General features: G+C 40.2%; 2 protein-coding genes and 1 pseudogene across 2 annotated transcripts; 1 reads left to right on the forward strand and 2 right to left on the reverse strand.

Moving 5' to 3' along the window:
* The window catches only part of LOC112165170, an 86178-nt pseudogene that overhangs the window by 62532 nt on the left and 8079 nt on the right, over positions 1-15567 (reverse strand).
* On the reverse strand, positions 4602-8296 carry LOC112165168 (oligopeptide transporter 1). Its single transcript, XM_024301604.2, has 7 exons — positions 8138-8296; positions 7131-7573; positions 6940-7037; positions 6118-6690; positions 5755-6022; positions 5487-5669; positions 4602-5275 (listed from the first exon to the last, which is right to left on the reverse strand). Exons 1-7 carry the CDS (start codon positions 8211-8213, stop codon positions 4655-4657), a joined length of 2262 nt encoding a protein of 753 aa, XP_024157372.1. The 5' UTR covers positions 8214-8296; the 3' UTR covers positions 4602-4654.
* On the forward strand, positions 8991-9620 carry LOC112164262. Its single transcript, XM_024300482.1, has one exon. It carries the CDS (start codon positions 8991-8993, stop codon positions 9618-9620), a length of 630 nt encoding a protein of 209 aa, XP_024156250.1.

The following is a 15567-nucleotide window of genomic DNA, read 5'->3' on the forward strand; positions in this document are numbered from 1 at the left end:
CCAGCTGGTACGCAGAAAATGGTCGGCTAGCTGTGGGTCTTAAACGAATAAGTAAAGCTGCGTGCAATATTGCACAACCCCATGCAGATATAGGCAGGTTGGTGCGCATAACCAATGCCCTAGCCACCATCTGTAGCCTTTTGATGGTGGCTTCTGCGAGACCATTTTGTGTATGCACATGGGGTACAGGATGCTCTACATCGATCCAAATAGATATGCAATAATCATCAAATGTTTTTGATGTAAACTCTCCAGCATTATCAAGCCTTATAGACTTGATATGGTGATTAGGGTGGTGAGCCCGTAAACGTATAATCTGTGCTAGGAGTATTGCAGCATTTCTTGTGGACAATAAAACGACATGTGACCAGATTGTCGAAGCATCCACCAGGACCATAAAGTACTTGAATGGTCCGTATTCTGGATGGATAGGTCCACAGACATCTCTTTGTATACTTTGTAAGAATGGAATGTTTTTTTTTGTATCTTTAGCATAGGAAGGTCTCGATCCTGTTTTTGCTAAAGAGCAGGCTTTGCAAAACGAGTGATGTGCTTTTGAAATAGTCAATGAGGCATAATGGGAGGGAGGTAGTGCTTGTAGTACTTCATAAAGCAATGACTGCATTTGAGCAATCCTAGAATCGACACCTTGCAGTGTGGCGGATTTTTCTCCCATTTTTCACTCGAAAGAAGGGATGTCCGTGTGAGTTCTTGAAAAATACAGATCATCATGTCACGACCTCGGTGCCATAGGCGGTCATGCAAAATCCTGTATGAGTCAGTGTCCCACATTTCATTGTTGGTGACAGTTAGGATTCAACGATCCGAATTGTAGTGAGGTACAGTCCACTAAATTGACTCTTAAGTTTCTCTAAGATGTGTTTCCTTCCACAGTCATTAGATGTAATATCAAGCTATTCAGTTCCATTCTCACTGTGTGTTTTTACATGATAACCATTGGCACAAATTGCTTTGAAACATTAACAAGGTTCGATTAGCTCTTGGTGCATACAGAGCGTCTTTGACTTTGAATATATCTCAGATTCTTTAGAGTAATTCTATTTTAGTAGAATGATAATCTTTTCATTCTAATAATAATTTTTCTCTAGATGTATTGCTTTACATCTTTATATTGCAATTTCGAACCATGTAAATATGTGTAGGAAATAAATTTGAATAAATTCAGTGCTTAAGAATAAAATTCGAAATTTATTAATGAGCCAACGATAATCAAATCAAGGTCTTGTTCTAATTCATCAAACCATTATTGAAATAAACTTTAAGACCAAGTAATAGTCTAATTAAGAATGAGGCATTATGCCTTCACAACTGTTTTTGGAAAATAAAGTAAATAAAGCAGATCAGTCAAAATCTGGGGCATCAGTTGACTGAGCAAGTTCCTTATTGCCATTAAACTCTGCAATTGTGAGGTTGACGTCTGGGTCATGGCCTCCTTCTTCCATATAGTGAGCCTCTTGTTCTTTAGACTCCCTATACCTCTTGTACCAATGCCCAATGACTCCACACTTATAGCATGGTTCATTGCCTAATGACTCCACACCTATAGCATGGTTCATTGCCAACTCTATTCTGTTTGACTGAAGGGTTCTTAGGTGCCCTTTGCACCTTGTTTCCATGACCACTAGGGCCATCACCACCATCTCTGCGCCATACATTGGGAGGGCCTCCACGGCCCATATCATGACCCCCATGTCCCTTGCCACGTGGTGCATTGTTGCCACGTGGGTAGGGATTAGCACGTCCAACCCCCTTTGCATTAGGGTTCTGTACACATTGCACTTTGCCATAATTAGCCTCAGGAATTTTCTTTGTCCCAAAATGCCTGGCATTGTTGTTCAAAAGAACCTCATTATGCCTCTCAGCCACTTGCAGTAGGTTGATCAGCTTGTTGAAGGTTGTGATTCTTTTGTTATCGTACACCAGCCTATACTGGTTCGCTAGTATAATTGCTGAAGTTGAAAAAGTGGAAAGAGTCTTCTGGATCATATCATCTTCTGTGAGTTCCTTTCCACATAAATTTAGACGGGGTTTTAGGCGCAACATATCCTTGTTGAAGTCATTTACCCTTTTATAGTCAAGCAAGCGGATTTCATTCCACTGAACGGTCAGTTCTGGAAGCAATGTGTCATGAATGTTCCCAAAACGTCCCTTAAGGGCATTCCACAGTTCTTTGGGTGTCTTTAATTGAAGGTATTCCCAGCGGAGGCTAGGATCAATGTGTCGCCTAAGAAACATTAAGGCATTTGCTTTCACCTTGTCAGACGGTCCATCGTCTTTGGGGTCAGTCGGAGTTTTGATGGTGGCAGTGTAGTCTCTTGCCACAAAGGCAGTTTCTACATCGGAAACCCAACGGTGGTACTCAAGTCCGTCTGAGTCCAAAATGTCAAACTCAGGTCGAGTTGGATCAGCCATCTACATAAACAAGAGAGAAGAAATAAATTACGCAGTCATAAAGACATCCACGTGAATTATTTTCCAAACGTATGAATTAGATTTCAAGACCAAGATTCGTAATGGTCACATTTTTTCGATGCTATGTGAAAATACTTTATCACAGTAAGTGTGTATGGATAATGCGCATGAATTTTCATTATCATGGCAAAACAGATTTTATATGTTGCATTCTAAAAATTAATCATAGCATATATAAAAATAAACTACATGGCATGCTCAAATTTCACAAATATACAACAAATTATATACTACACATAATAATAGCAAGAATATATCATGCATAAAATAAAATGTAAACAATAGCACAATACAAAGCATGCGTAGACATAATTTATATAAGCGTAAATAAAATAAAACATGCTAAAAATTGCATAAATCACAAAATATATATGGCATGCTAAAAAAAATATAAGCAATAACATAATGAAAATGCATGTGTACGCATAATTATAAAGCGTAAATGAAATTCACAGAACATGTTTGAAATTTTACTAAACAGTAAAAATATATAAATCATACTTAAAGATAATCATATAAAACATAAATGACAAAGCATGCTTAAAATGATTAATATAATCTAACTAAACATGCTCGAAAAATTTAAAATAAAAGCATAAACAATAAAATATATAGCATGCTCAAGAAAATAAATAATGAGAATCTACTATAGTATGAAATTAAATAAATTAAAGAAAACATACTTGGTTTCGAAAAAATAAAACAATCCTAGTGCACGCGCGTGTTGATGCAGGCGTGTGTAGCGATGTTTTTGGGGGTGAGAAAAACTGGGCTGCTTCCTTTTTGTTTTAGCAGTGGGCCTTGTTTTTTTTTTTTTTCTCTGGGCTGCAGGCCTACTTTTTTTTTTTCTTTTTTTTTTTGTCTGGGCCGCAAGGCCTGTTTTTTTTTTTATGAGATTGTTGGGCCGGGTCCGTTTCTGTGGGCCGGGTCACACCTTTTTTCTCTCTATTTTTTTTTCTTCCTTTTCGCGTTTTTTTTTTTTTTTTCTCTTTCTCTCTCCTGCACGTCTTCTTCCTCCGCCTGTTTTTCTTTCTGGTTTTCTGGGCTGCTGATGCAGACGCGGGGGCGTTGGCTAGGCGAGGTCCGGGGTGGGGCAGCAGGCAGCAGGCGGGATCTGCGCAGGCGGCTTGTGTGCAGAGAAGGCCCTTGCAGGCTGCTGCAGATGACTCCGGTACAGGTGAGGCTCCGGTCCAAGGTGGAAGTGGCGATGCCGGGAACAGACAATGAATTCGATCTGGGCTGCAAGCAGTTGGACCGGGGGGGGGCCCTTAGCAATTCGATGGAGATGGAGGCTGGACGGGGCGGGGCCGATCTGGTGGTCGGGGAAGGAGTGCAGCGCTGGGCAAGGCTGAGGCTGGCCGGATCGAGATGGGCTAGGTTGCTGCCGCTTTTTTTTTTTTTTTTTTTTTTTGAGAATTGCGGCAGAAAAGAAGAAAAAATTTCTTCTTAGGGTTTTGATTTTTTTTTTTTTTTTCAACTGAAAGAAACTAGAAAACTACAGTTTTTTTTTCTTGGCTATTTGCTCTGAGCGTGCTGATAACGTGTAAAAGTAAAATGCCAATTGGAATTGGTCTACTCATTTCATTTCATAACCCCTTTATATAGGGAGAGAATTACAATAGAAAGAACAATTACAATGATGACATTAACTACTCATTGGTTCGTAATTCATGCTGATTGATGTTAATCGATAATTGCTTGATTCCCTCACCGTCAATCACTTTGACGAAGGCACACAATATGTTTTTCCTTTAACATATACATATATATATATATATACATATATATATCATATATTTAAATAGGGAGTGGGAAGTTTTTTTTTCTTATAGGAGTGGGTAGATTTTCATGGAAGTGGGTAGTTTTTTTTTTTTTTCAGATTCTTATCTGTTTTCTTTTTCTTTTTTCTATTTTGTGTTTATTTTTTAATTTGACTATATTACCATCTATTTTATGAAGTTTTTTAATATTTTAAGAGTCATTTTGGTACATTTTTTCTGTTTTGACTAACAAAAAACTAAAACTATTTGGCAAATAAAATAAAAGAAAAAACTAAATCAAACTGTCTAACACGTTCTTCTTCAGCAAACTGCAAGACAAGATTCTAATGACTAAAAATAAATGGGGTTTTTGATTTCTTTAATATGTGCACCCTTCGTTCTCAAAGAACTGGGCACCCTTTGGCTACTACTCCTGGTGCAGTAGGGCAACGGGCCAATGGGCAATGATCATCATTGTCAAGGCCCCACCAGTTTGGCCCTATAATATCCTTACTTTGAAGTGCGAAATATAAGAGAACTCCTGCGAAGGCCACACCAGCATCCAAAGCAGCTGAGAGGATGTAGTTATGCCTAGCCCACCAGCCTTTGAACTTTCTGTACACATAGAAGTTGAAGAAGATGGCAACTGCTCCATATGTAATGTAGTGGACAGGTCCAGCAGGTGGAATACGCTGAGCTGCTCCAATAATGATAGGCATGTTTATGAGCTTAATCCACTTTTGATTTGGGAATTTCTTGGAGAAGAACCAGACTGGAACAGGCGCAAGTAAACCGAGGAGGAAGAACCAGTTCAACTCCGGGTAGATGCCTTTGTTGGCGAACATTCTGAGCGGGCCGACAACTCCCCATATGATTGAACCATTGTAGAAGACATCATAGCCGGGACATGTCCATGGACTTCCATCCGGCAACTTCGAGACATCGCAGATGTTCTCAATGGAGTGGAGAAGCCACCAAGATGTGGCAAATTGGACACTAGAAGCAATTACTGTTCCAGCTAACTGAAGATACAAAAAGTTAATAGGAAAACGAACGAGTATGCTATGAATGATAAAATAATTTTCATATGTCAGATAAACTATCATGTTGCGTTGTTAAAGTGTTATTCTGAATCATAAATTATCATATAAAGCATGACAAGAATTTGGCTAGAGAATGTAACCCTATAAACAATTCACATGAATTTTGCTACGATATAATTGTATAACTAACCTGGACAACAAACATGGATTTTGGAGGGATCTTCATATAGTGACCCAATTTGAAGTCGGCAAGAAATGTGTGTGCTTGTGACATGCTGATAGTGCCATAGGTCTTGAAGGTCACATTCGCAAGAGGCTTGCCTGGATAAATATACCCGATAACCAACTCTGTAATCACATTAAGCCCAGTTTCCTGCAGGATTTGAACAATTAATTACAACTCACTTGGAGGAAATTCACAATAAGTTGTGAATGACAACATCGTTGCACAAATGTACCGTATTTGTCGTGGCATTAATAATGCCAACGGGTAAGGTGAAGAACAATGCAATGCCACAAGCCATTAAAACTCCCCACCAGGGAAGTTGGAGCTGTTTGCCAAAACCTTCACAAGTGAAGATGGAAAGACCAATCATTGAGACAAGGATGACGTGAAACCACCATTGAGGGACTGCTTCATAATTCTTCTTCATCAGCCTTGTGTGGATGTCATTAACTTGAGCTTTCACAGAACTAGCTGTCTTTCTCCACATGTGCCAGATTGTTCTGTTCATGTACATGTCACATAAGAAATTAAGCAATGAGAAAAAAAGATAAATTTCAAGCTCTTGAATTGAGTGCTGTTAGTGAAAGCTGCTTACTTGCCATTGAAAAGTGCAACATGTGAAATTGTAGCGGTGAGACTGGCAAAGCTCAGTCCATTATCGATGGCAAAGAAGGTACTGAGATGGACTTTGCTGTAGCTATTATATTCTGACATATTAATGTCGAAACTTTTCTGATTTAGAATCCTGGAAATGTTGTAAGTGTTTCCCATCGCATCAAAAGTATGAGAGGAAATAAGTGGGAACCTCTGAAAACCATATGCATTGTTCCAATAAGCAATGGGGGCAGCAATGTAGACAATCAGAACAAAACCAAGTAAGAAGTTAATGTTGGCAAATCCTGGTGTAGCCAATGGACTGCCTAAGAAACCAGCAACAGTACACCAATCGAGTCCAAACGAGCCAATACCAAGTCCATGGACTCCGGAACCAATCTGTTGGGCAGTTATGGAGTTCTTCCATATCAAACAAACAATGGAGATAGTAGATATGGAGGGGAAAAGGTAAGCTGGAACAATGTAGTAAGCAAAGCTGCATATGAAAACCAAGAAGAAGAATTGTAGCCTTGTACGGCCTCCCTTTGGTCTTCTTTCCTTTTCATGCAATGCCCTGTATTTGAAAGTACGAATTAGCAGTCAAAAGTGCTTCTATAACTGAAAAAGGTTTTCTATTTATGCATTTCCCAGGACAAGTCAAAAGTGCGTGGTTTTTGGTATAATGGTATTACAGAAGCAATAGTTGGGTAACTCCCTCTTTTTTTAGAAAGGGGTAACTTCATCTTGAATATCGAAGAAGCGCATCAAAATTTATTTATGCTTCTAGTAAAAGCACTACTACTGAACTCAACTCGATGAATACCTGAATAGAGAGACTTGAACCAGATTTGACGGCCACCACATGTAAGGAGAGTCAACAAGGTATCTTCTGAATAGGCCAGCCCATCCATACCCAAGCATCTGTTAATTTCAGAGTGGAAAACACGGATTGATCAACACATATTTCCAGCCAAATTACCAAAGAAACTCTGGTAACTATAATTTACGATTTACCTGTGTGGTTTGTGCTAACAAGAAGGCTGATGCAGGATGCAGATTCCTTTTGTAAAAAGCCAGAACCATTGTGATCATATACACAGCATAGACACCGCTTGCTCCAGAGCTGGCAAATATGGTGATAAGCACATGCTCTTTCAGATTGAAAGGCCCCGGATTCATCGAAAATGTCCATTTTGTAAAGGGGACCCGTAATTGATTAGCTGGGAGGGTTGCAGCCATCAACTTCCCCAGAGGGAGGACAAGAATTTGTGCTGAGGCTGATTCCACAGAGAGCGGGTTTCGTCTGTATGAGAAAAACTTGTTGACAAAGGCAAGAATGGCGCATGAGAGTATGCCCAGAACCCACGTCCGAAATGTCAAGGTTGGTTGAGAAGGGTCATCGGTGATCGGAACAGTGAGCCTGACTTCCTCAATTGGGTTGTCATTCACTTCATCATCTGCCACATGAACACAATGACAACACTGCAGATTAAAAAAAAACATACAAAATTGCTTCATCTTAGGCAGAAGTGTCATACTACTAGAACTAAAATCCCATAAAATTAACAATCTTTGATGTCGGCTGCATATAGGCTTTTTCATATGCATGTACAAAACCCCATATACAACACCGTCACTTAAACCCCATATAATCAGACTTGCTGAAATTGCAGTTCAGAAAAAACTAACCATCTTTAATCTCAATCATGAATATATTTAGCTACTGCATATAGATAATCTACATATGCATATACACCATAAACAACATGTACACTGTCACTAAAACCCCATATCAAGCTCGCAATTCTACATAAAAGTAAACATATATCTTTGATGCCAGTCATGTGCATAGACATAGAAACAGATTCCACCAAGAGCCTAAATTTGGAACATGTAAGAAACATAAACAAAATATTCACCCCATCAAAGTTTGGTTAAAGAAAACAGATTTTTCTGCGTAACATCTTGGAACGAGAGTTCATATAAAAACCAAATACATACATATGTATGTATATACTCACCAATAACGTCAATGTCAAAGTGATGCCTCTTAGAGAGGTCTCCTGGAGAAACCCCATCGTCAACCAAACCTGTCATCTCTGCCTCTCTCTCTCTCTCTCTCTCTCTCTCTCTCTCTCTCTCTCTCTCTCTCTCTCTCTCTCTCTCTCTCTCTCTCTCTGTGTTTGTTTTAGAGAAAGAATGCCACGACCACTATTTAAAAGACAACATGAATCTGCTAGTGGTGTTTTGTTTGGTGGTTTCTGTTAGGGTAAGGACCCTAATTGGAGAGAAATACTGTTCATTCGCCTTTTACTGTTCACCGACACTTTTTCATAAGATGAGTGCACACAACACCGACATTTTTTCTTGAAATGAGTTAAGTCACCACCGACATCTTTGAACGGACCAGATCATTTGCATACTATTCAATAATCTAACGGTTATATTGTTGATGTAATCTTATCTAAGATTTCGGATCAGATTACGTCGAACCAGAAGTGGACACGTGTCCTCGAAGTCTGATCACTTTTTTTGTGAAAATTGTAAATAAATAGAGCAACAGGCAGCTCACCATTCACACACAAGTTATCTTCGCAAATCTCCAAAACCTCACACAAAAGCTATCTTCGCAAATCTCCTTTTTCATATCTCCAGATCCAACACATTTCCTCTCCTTCCCTCATTTCAATGAAGAGATTGTTCGCTAAGTATCGACAATCTCGAGATGAAGATCATGAAGAGATGTGTAGGACTAATGCTCTTGTGGTAGCAGCAGTCGCTGAAGCTGAAGCTTCCTCTCAAACATGACGAGAGGGTTCTCGACCAGGGCGTGCACCGAATGAGGAGCGATTTAGGGAATCAAGAGGGAAAAACATGATGGAAGATTACTTTGTGGAGCGTCCAGTTTTTAGTGAAGAGGAGTTCTGGACAAGGTACCGGATGAGTCACAATGTTTTCAACCGCATCTCCAGTGACCTTTGTCACTATGACAAGTACTTTGTCCAAAAATCAGATGCTGCTAAGAAAGTCGGACTACTTCCCCAACAGAAGCTGACATGTTCCTTAAGAATGCTTGCTTACGGTGCTGGGGCAGATCAATGCGCTGAGTATTGTCGGATGGGGAAATCTACGGCCATCGAGGCTCTGAAACGATTTACAAGAGGAATCGTTTCTCTGTACTTGGCAGAATACCTCTGGGCTCCTACTCTGGTCGACCTCAGAAAACTTCTTGCCAAAGCTGAGAGAAGAGGTTTTCCTGGGATGATTGGAAGCATTGACTGTATGCACTGGCAATGGAAGAATTACCCAACAGGTTGGGCTGGAGAATACAGCGGTCTAAAACGTGTGCCCACTATCATCCTCGAAGCAGTCGCTTCTTATGACACATGGATATGGCATGCCTTCTTTGGAATGCTTGGATCATGCAATGACCTCAATGTGCTTGCTAAGTCCCCGTTGTTTGACGAGCTCACTGCTGGTTGCGCCCCTCATATCCAATTTTAAGTGAATAACAGAATTCACAATTTAGGGTACTATCTCGCTGATGGTATCTACCCGCAATGGGCGACATTCGTAAAATCAATTCCAAGGCCTACATGACCCAAGGATCTGAAGTTTTTCCAGGCTCAAGAGGGGTACAGGAAGGATGTCGAATGATGTTTCGGCATTTTACAGTCGCGTTTTAGTATTGTTCGAGGAGCGGCTCGTGGATGGGATAGAGAAGACCTTCAATACATCATGCAAACATGTATTATATTACACAACATGATAATCTAGGATGAAAGACCAGATGATAACGATGAGGATTTGGAGTCCGATGAAGAAGAGGATAACAATATGAGGCCCAGGTTTGGGAAGGATCGACCGGTGATGACTTCGATCCTGTTGGTAGAGATGGTTATTATTTCAACGGCTTCATGGATCGATATGATGCCATAAGAAGTGCAAACAGTCACTCAAACCTTCAAGAAGATCTGATAGAGCATTTCTGGAACATTCAAGGCAACATGGAGATCTAGATCTAGATCAGTGTGATTTTAATTTGGTTTGTATTATTTTTAATTTTTTTAATGTGCTATGATTTTTAATATAAGTTGTGTGTTTTAATAAGAGGAATAAGTACAAATACAACTTTTATTTCATAAATTTTATGCTTACATAAAAGAAAAACGATGAATAAGTACAATACAATTAACAACATGCATAATCACCTAATTATTCAAATCATAATCCTCATCCTCTCTAGGAATCCAATTTGCGTTTGAAGGGTCATCATTAGGGTTAGGGTTGGTGGAATCACCCGTAGAGAAAGGTGAAAATTGTGGTTGTGTAGGATATCCCCCGGGGTAAGGTGGTTGCGGATAGTATCCACCGGGGTAAGGGGGTTGTGGGAATCCACCGGTGAAGGGAGGTGGTGGGAATCCACCGGTTAAGGGAGGTTGTGGGAATGGATCGGGGCAAGGGGGTTGTGGGTATGCACCGGGGTAAGGTGGTTGTGGGTATGCACCGGGGTAAAGAGGTTGTGGGTATGCACCACAAAAATTTGGTTGTGGGAATGCACCACCAAAATTGGGTTGCGGATAGTATCCACCCATAGAAGGTGGCGTCTACTCACCAAGATCTTCTTTGTCCGCTATCTTATTTTGTTTTCTTAACCAATAACGCCTTTTATTTGGCGTCATTTTACTTGTATCAATCTCCATAATACACTCTTCCCTCTCTTTAATTCGATCTTGCCTCTCTTGGAATATGAGTTGCTCTTTTCGCAATTCGATTTGCAAGAGGATACATGCTCGTTGATTTTCCTCTTGGAGACTTCGAGCGAAGTCGTCATCGAGTTTTTTCTTGCCTGCGGTTGCCTCTATTTGGTTGTTCGCTATACTCTGGAGAGTGCTTGACAAAGGACTTTGATCTTTCGCTACCTTCTTTCCTTTCCGAATTGCTTCTTTCGTAGCCTTCCTTCCTTGAGGCCTCACGTTAGGATCTGCAGTTTCACCTGCAATTACCTCATCTACATCCATGTCCAACTTGATGGGAGAATTTCCAGGAATTGGTTGTGTGTGCATATGTTGATTTCCTTCATTTGATGTTCCTCTGGATGTATGGCTAGGGATGTCTTTAAATTGTGCAAAGCCCTCCACAACAGCGTAACTAGCAAAACTCTGAAAATTGTGTCTTTTGGCCTTCCCACTTTTTCTCTTCATCCCGGCATGCTACAATTTATGTGCTTCATCTTGCTACGTAATTAAAAAAATCACCATTTAAAAAATGCAGTTAGTACAAATATAAACTCTATTATGAAGGGTCATTTATTATAAATGTCATAATTTTAATAAAAAAGTTTCTCACCGTTTTACAAGAAAAATCAATAAGTACAAATATAAACATCGTTGTAATTACATCATTATTTATCAACTAATTATCTTAATTGTAACGAAAAGCAATTACTACAATTAAAATGATATTATAATTACTACATTATTTATCATGTAATATTTTACTATAATGTATCAACAAATACATACCTCATCAACCGCATTCGAACCGCTCTTGTACCAATTTTTCGCTTGCCTTAATGCACAATGCCACTCAAAGAGTTCAACCTTCAAAATTTTCCACCTTCCCTGCAAAGATTGGGTTGATCGGCTCTGCGGCCAATTTGCGTCAAAGTGTCGCTTCACGCGCAACCATAAATCGTTTTTTTTTTCTGATTTGTGCCCACAGCCGGACATTGGCTTATAGCTTTCCAAGACTTGCACAATTGAACATCTTACTCATCCGTCCATCTCCTTTTATCTTGGGTATCTTCACTTTGATCTCCCTCTTGTCCGACCACTGAACGTGTGTTTCCCCTTTGTTCGGCCATATTGGATAATGAAAAAATTGAATGGTGAGAGCTATATGAAGAGGAGGAATGTGTAACTATGAACTCTAATTTTTTGGGTGTGAGATGTCAAGAAAATGCTAGGTATTTATAGAGAAATTTTTAGAAATTTTTTTCTTATCGTTTCTTACCGTTACAATTAATATATATACATATTAAAAACTCCACCGTTGGATTCTGAACATTACCGTTACAATTAATATATATACATATTAATTCATCCACCGTCGGATTGTGAACATTAATTGAAACCAACGGCCCAGATTAAAGGACTGTTGGTTTCAAATTTTCTGAACAAGCCAACGGCCCGATGCCACCTGTCCCCTGCACCCACTCACTGTCGCTACGCGACAAAATAAGGATGCAGACTTTGGTCGGCCACATGGCGCTTTTCTATTGGTCCGTGTCCTCCACTCTGGACAATTACCGCGTTTGGTTCTGCGCGTCACCACCTGACGTCACCCACGTTCTACAGTGGGCCGAGCTGGCAGCCAGATGACTTTGGGCAAGAAAATAGTCACGGGCTTGCCCATTTTTTTTGGCCTGGGTCATGCAAAGCCAAAGCTTGGCTAGTCAAGCAAGGCCCGATGGAAGCAACTTTTTCATTCTACCCAGTCAACACATCATCAAAATGACATGGCTTGCCCAGTTAACTCCACCGGTGGAGTTGCTCTTAAAGGAAAAGAAGAAGATAATAAAATGATATTCATCGATAGTATTCCAGCTACAGATTGAGGCTTATATAGCCCTTATCATGTGCGACACGTGTTGCACATGGAGTGAGCAGACTTAATTAAACCCTAACATGCTTAATTAGACTAACAAGCTAATTAACAGAATGAACTAATTAAACTAATTAACCACGTGCCTAACACATGCACGAGACTGACTTCTCCCAGTTACTTAAGAAACCATTTCTAAGCTATTTTTGTAACAATCCAGCCCCCATAAGATAAGCTTGACCTCAAGCTTGAAAGTTAGGAAAAAGCTGCATTATTTCTTCGGCTTCCTCCCATGTAGCCTCCTCCTCAACTGTACCCAGCCATTGAATCAGCCACTTAGTTACTGGCTCGTTCCCCTTTTTGACAAGCTTCCTATCCAAGATCTTAGCAGGGTACCACCTGGGGTTGTAAGGATCAATGTCTGGTGGTAAGTGGGCAGATACTACAGCTGTATCCCAATTTTTTTCTTCAACAAGGACACATGGAAAACTGGATGTGCTCTTGCTGAGCTAGGAAGCTTAAGTTTATAGGCCATTTTCCCAATTCTCTTCTCAATCTGGTATGGACCATAAAATCTAGGGGCAAGCTTGTGGATAAGTCTTTTCTTTACGGACTGCTGTCTATAAGGCTGGAGCTTCAAGTAAACCCAATCCCCTTCAACAAAAGTTCTTTCAGAATGATTCCTGTCATAGAACTGCTTCATTCTTGATTGAGCTATCTGCAAGTTTCTTTTGATAATAGCCAAGAGTGCATCCCTAGTTTGGAGCTGATGGTCAACAACTTCTACAGATGTGGAGCCAGGCGTATACACTCGAATAGCAGGTGGCTCGTATCCATATAAAGCTTGAAAGGGTGTCATGCCAATCACAGAATGGTGGGCTGAGTTATACCAGTATTCCGCCCAAGGTATGGCCTCAACCCATGAGTGAGGCTTCTCCCCAACAACGCATCTTAGATACTGTTCAAGAGTCCTGTTGAGATTTTCAGTTTGGCCATCCGTTTGTGGATGGTAGGCTGAGCTCTTGTTCAGAGATGCCCTTGAGCCATGAAGAAAGCTTCCCAGAAATTACTTAGAAATACTAGATCTCTATCCGATATGATAGACTAAGGCATTCCATGAAGCTTAAAAACATGGTTGATAAAATGCTGGACAATGGTGGCAGCAGTGTAGGGGTGGGCTAAAGGTATGAAATGACCATATTTAGTCAATCTATCCACTATTACCATGATCATGGTCTTACCTGAAGAAGTTGGAAGACCCTCAATAAAATCCATGGAAATCATAGTCCAAGCCTTTTCTGGGATCACATTAGGCTGCAGAAGACCTGGTGGCCGAATAGTTTCATAATGGTTCTGTTGACAGTTGTGACATGCAGTTACATAGGTCTTTATATCTCTATGTAACCTTGGCCGTGCAAAAGATCTTGTGATTCTTTTTTTTGTTCTGTGGATTCTAGCATGCCCCCCATTATAACCATCATGAAACTCCCTAATGATCTTGTCTCTCCAATTTCCTGATTGAGGGACATATATTTTGCTCTTATATAGCAGTTGAGAGTTGACCAAGGAATACTGGGGTGGAGTTGATGATCCATGCATCAGTTGTTGGATAATGTCTTTTGCTTCAGGATCAAGGGTAGTGGCCATTTGAATATCTTGTAAATAATTATGCACAGGTGAAGAGATCCCAGCCATTGCATTTAAGGCCCTATATTTGGAGATGACCTCAGTGCCAATATTGCTCAACTCTTCTCTCCTTGACAAAGCATCTGGAGCTGCATTGTTTTTACCAGACTTATAATGAATTGAATAATCATAACCAGCAAGTTTCAACAGCCACTTTTGTTGAGTTGGAGTAGAAATCTTCTGCTCCAAGAAGTATTGAATTGTTCTATGATCTGTATATATCTTAAAGTGGTTTCCCAAAAAAATGGCCTCCAATGCTGAACTGCAAATACTACAGCTAGCATTTGCTTGTCATAAACTGACAAAGCAATGTGCCATGGGGCTAAAGTTTTGCTTAAAAAAGCAATGGGGTGCCCTTCTTGAGAAAGTATTGCTCCAATGCCAACACCTGATGCATCACACTCAATCACAAACTCCTTAGAGAAATCAGGTAATGCCAAAACTAGAGTAGTCATGAGAGCCTGTTTCAGGTTGTCAAATGCTGCCACAGACTCTGGTGTCCATTGGAAACCTCCATTCTTTAGCATATCAGTAAGTGGTCTAGCTATTGTACCGAAATTTTTAACATACTTTCTGTAGTATCCTGCCAATCCCAAAAACCTCTCAACCCCTTGAGAGTGTGTGGTCTACCCTAATTTTTTATGCATTCAATCTTTGCAGGGTCCACTGCAACTCCCTAAGCACTGATGACATGCCCCAAGTATTCCACTGTTGCCATACCAAAGCTACACTTACTTTGTTTGACCTTGAGTGAATGCTGTTGCAAAGTCTCAAAGATCTTTTCTAAATGTTCAACATGTGCTTCCAAGGATGAATTGTAGACCAGAATGTCATCAAAGAAGACTAAAGCAAACTTGCGCAAGTAATCTCTCAGCACATCATTCATGACGGATTGAAAGGTAGATGGTGCATTTGTCAAGCCAAATGGCATAACTAAGAACTCATAATGGCCATTATGTGTTCTGAATGCAGTTTTACTTACATCTGCAGGACTCATTCTTATCTGGTGATAACCAGATCGCAAGTCCAATTTAGTAAAAATGGTCGACCCATGAATCTCGTCTAGTAACTCATCCACCACAGGAATGGGATACTTGTCTTTGATTGTGGCTGCATTCAGTGACCTGTAATCCACGCACATCCGCCATGTTCCATCCTT

The sequence above is a fragment of the Rosa chinensis genome, chromosome 5, assembly GCF_002994745.2.
Source record: "Rosa chinensis cultivar Old Blush chromosome 5, RchiOBHm-V2, whole genome shotgun sequence".
In the NCBI taxonomy this organism is placed as follows: Eukaryota; Viridiplantae; Streptophyta; class Magnoliopsida; order Rosales; family Rosaceae; genus Rosa; species Rosa chinensis.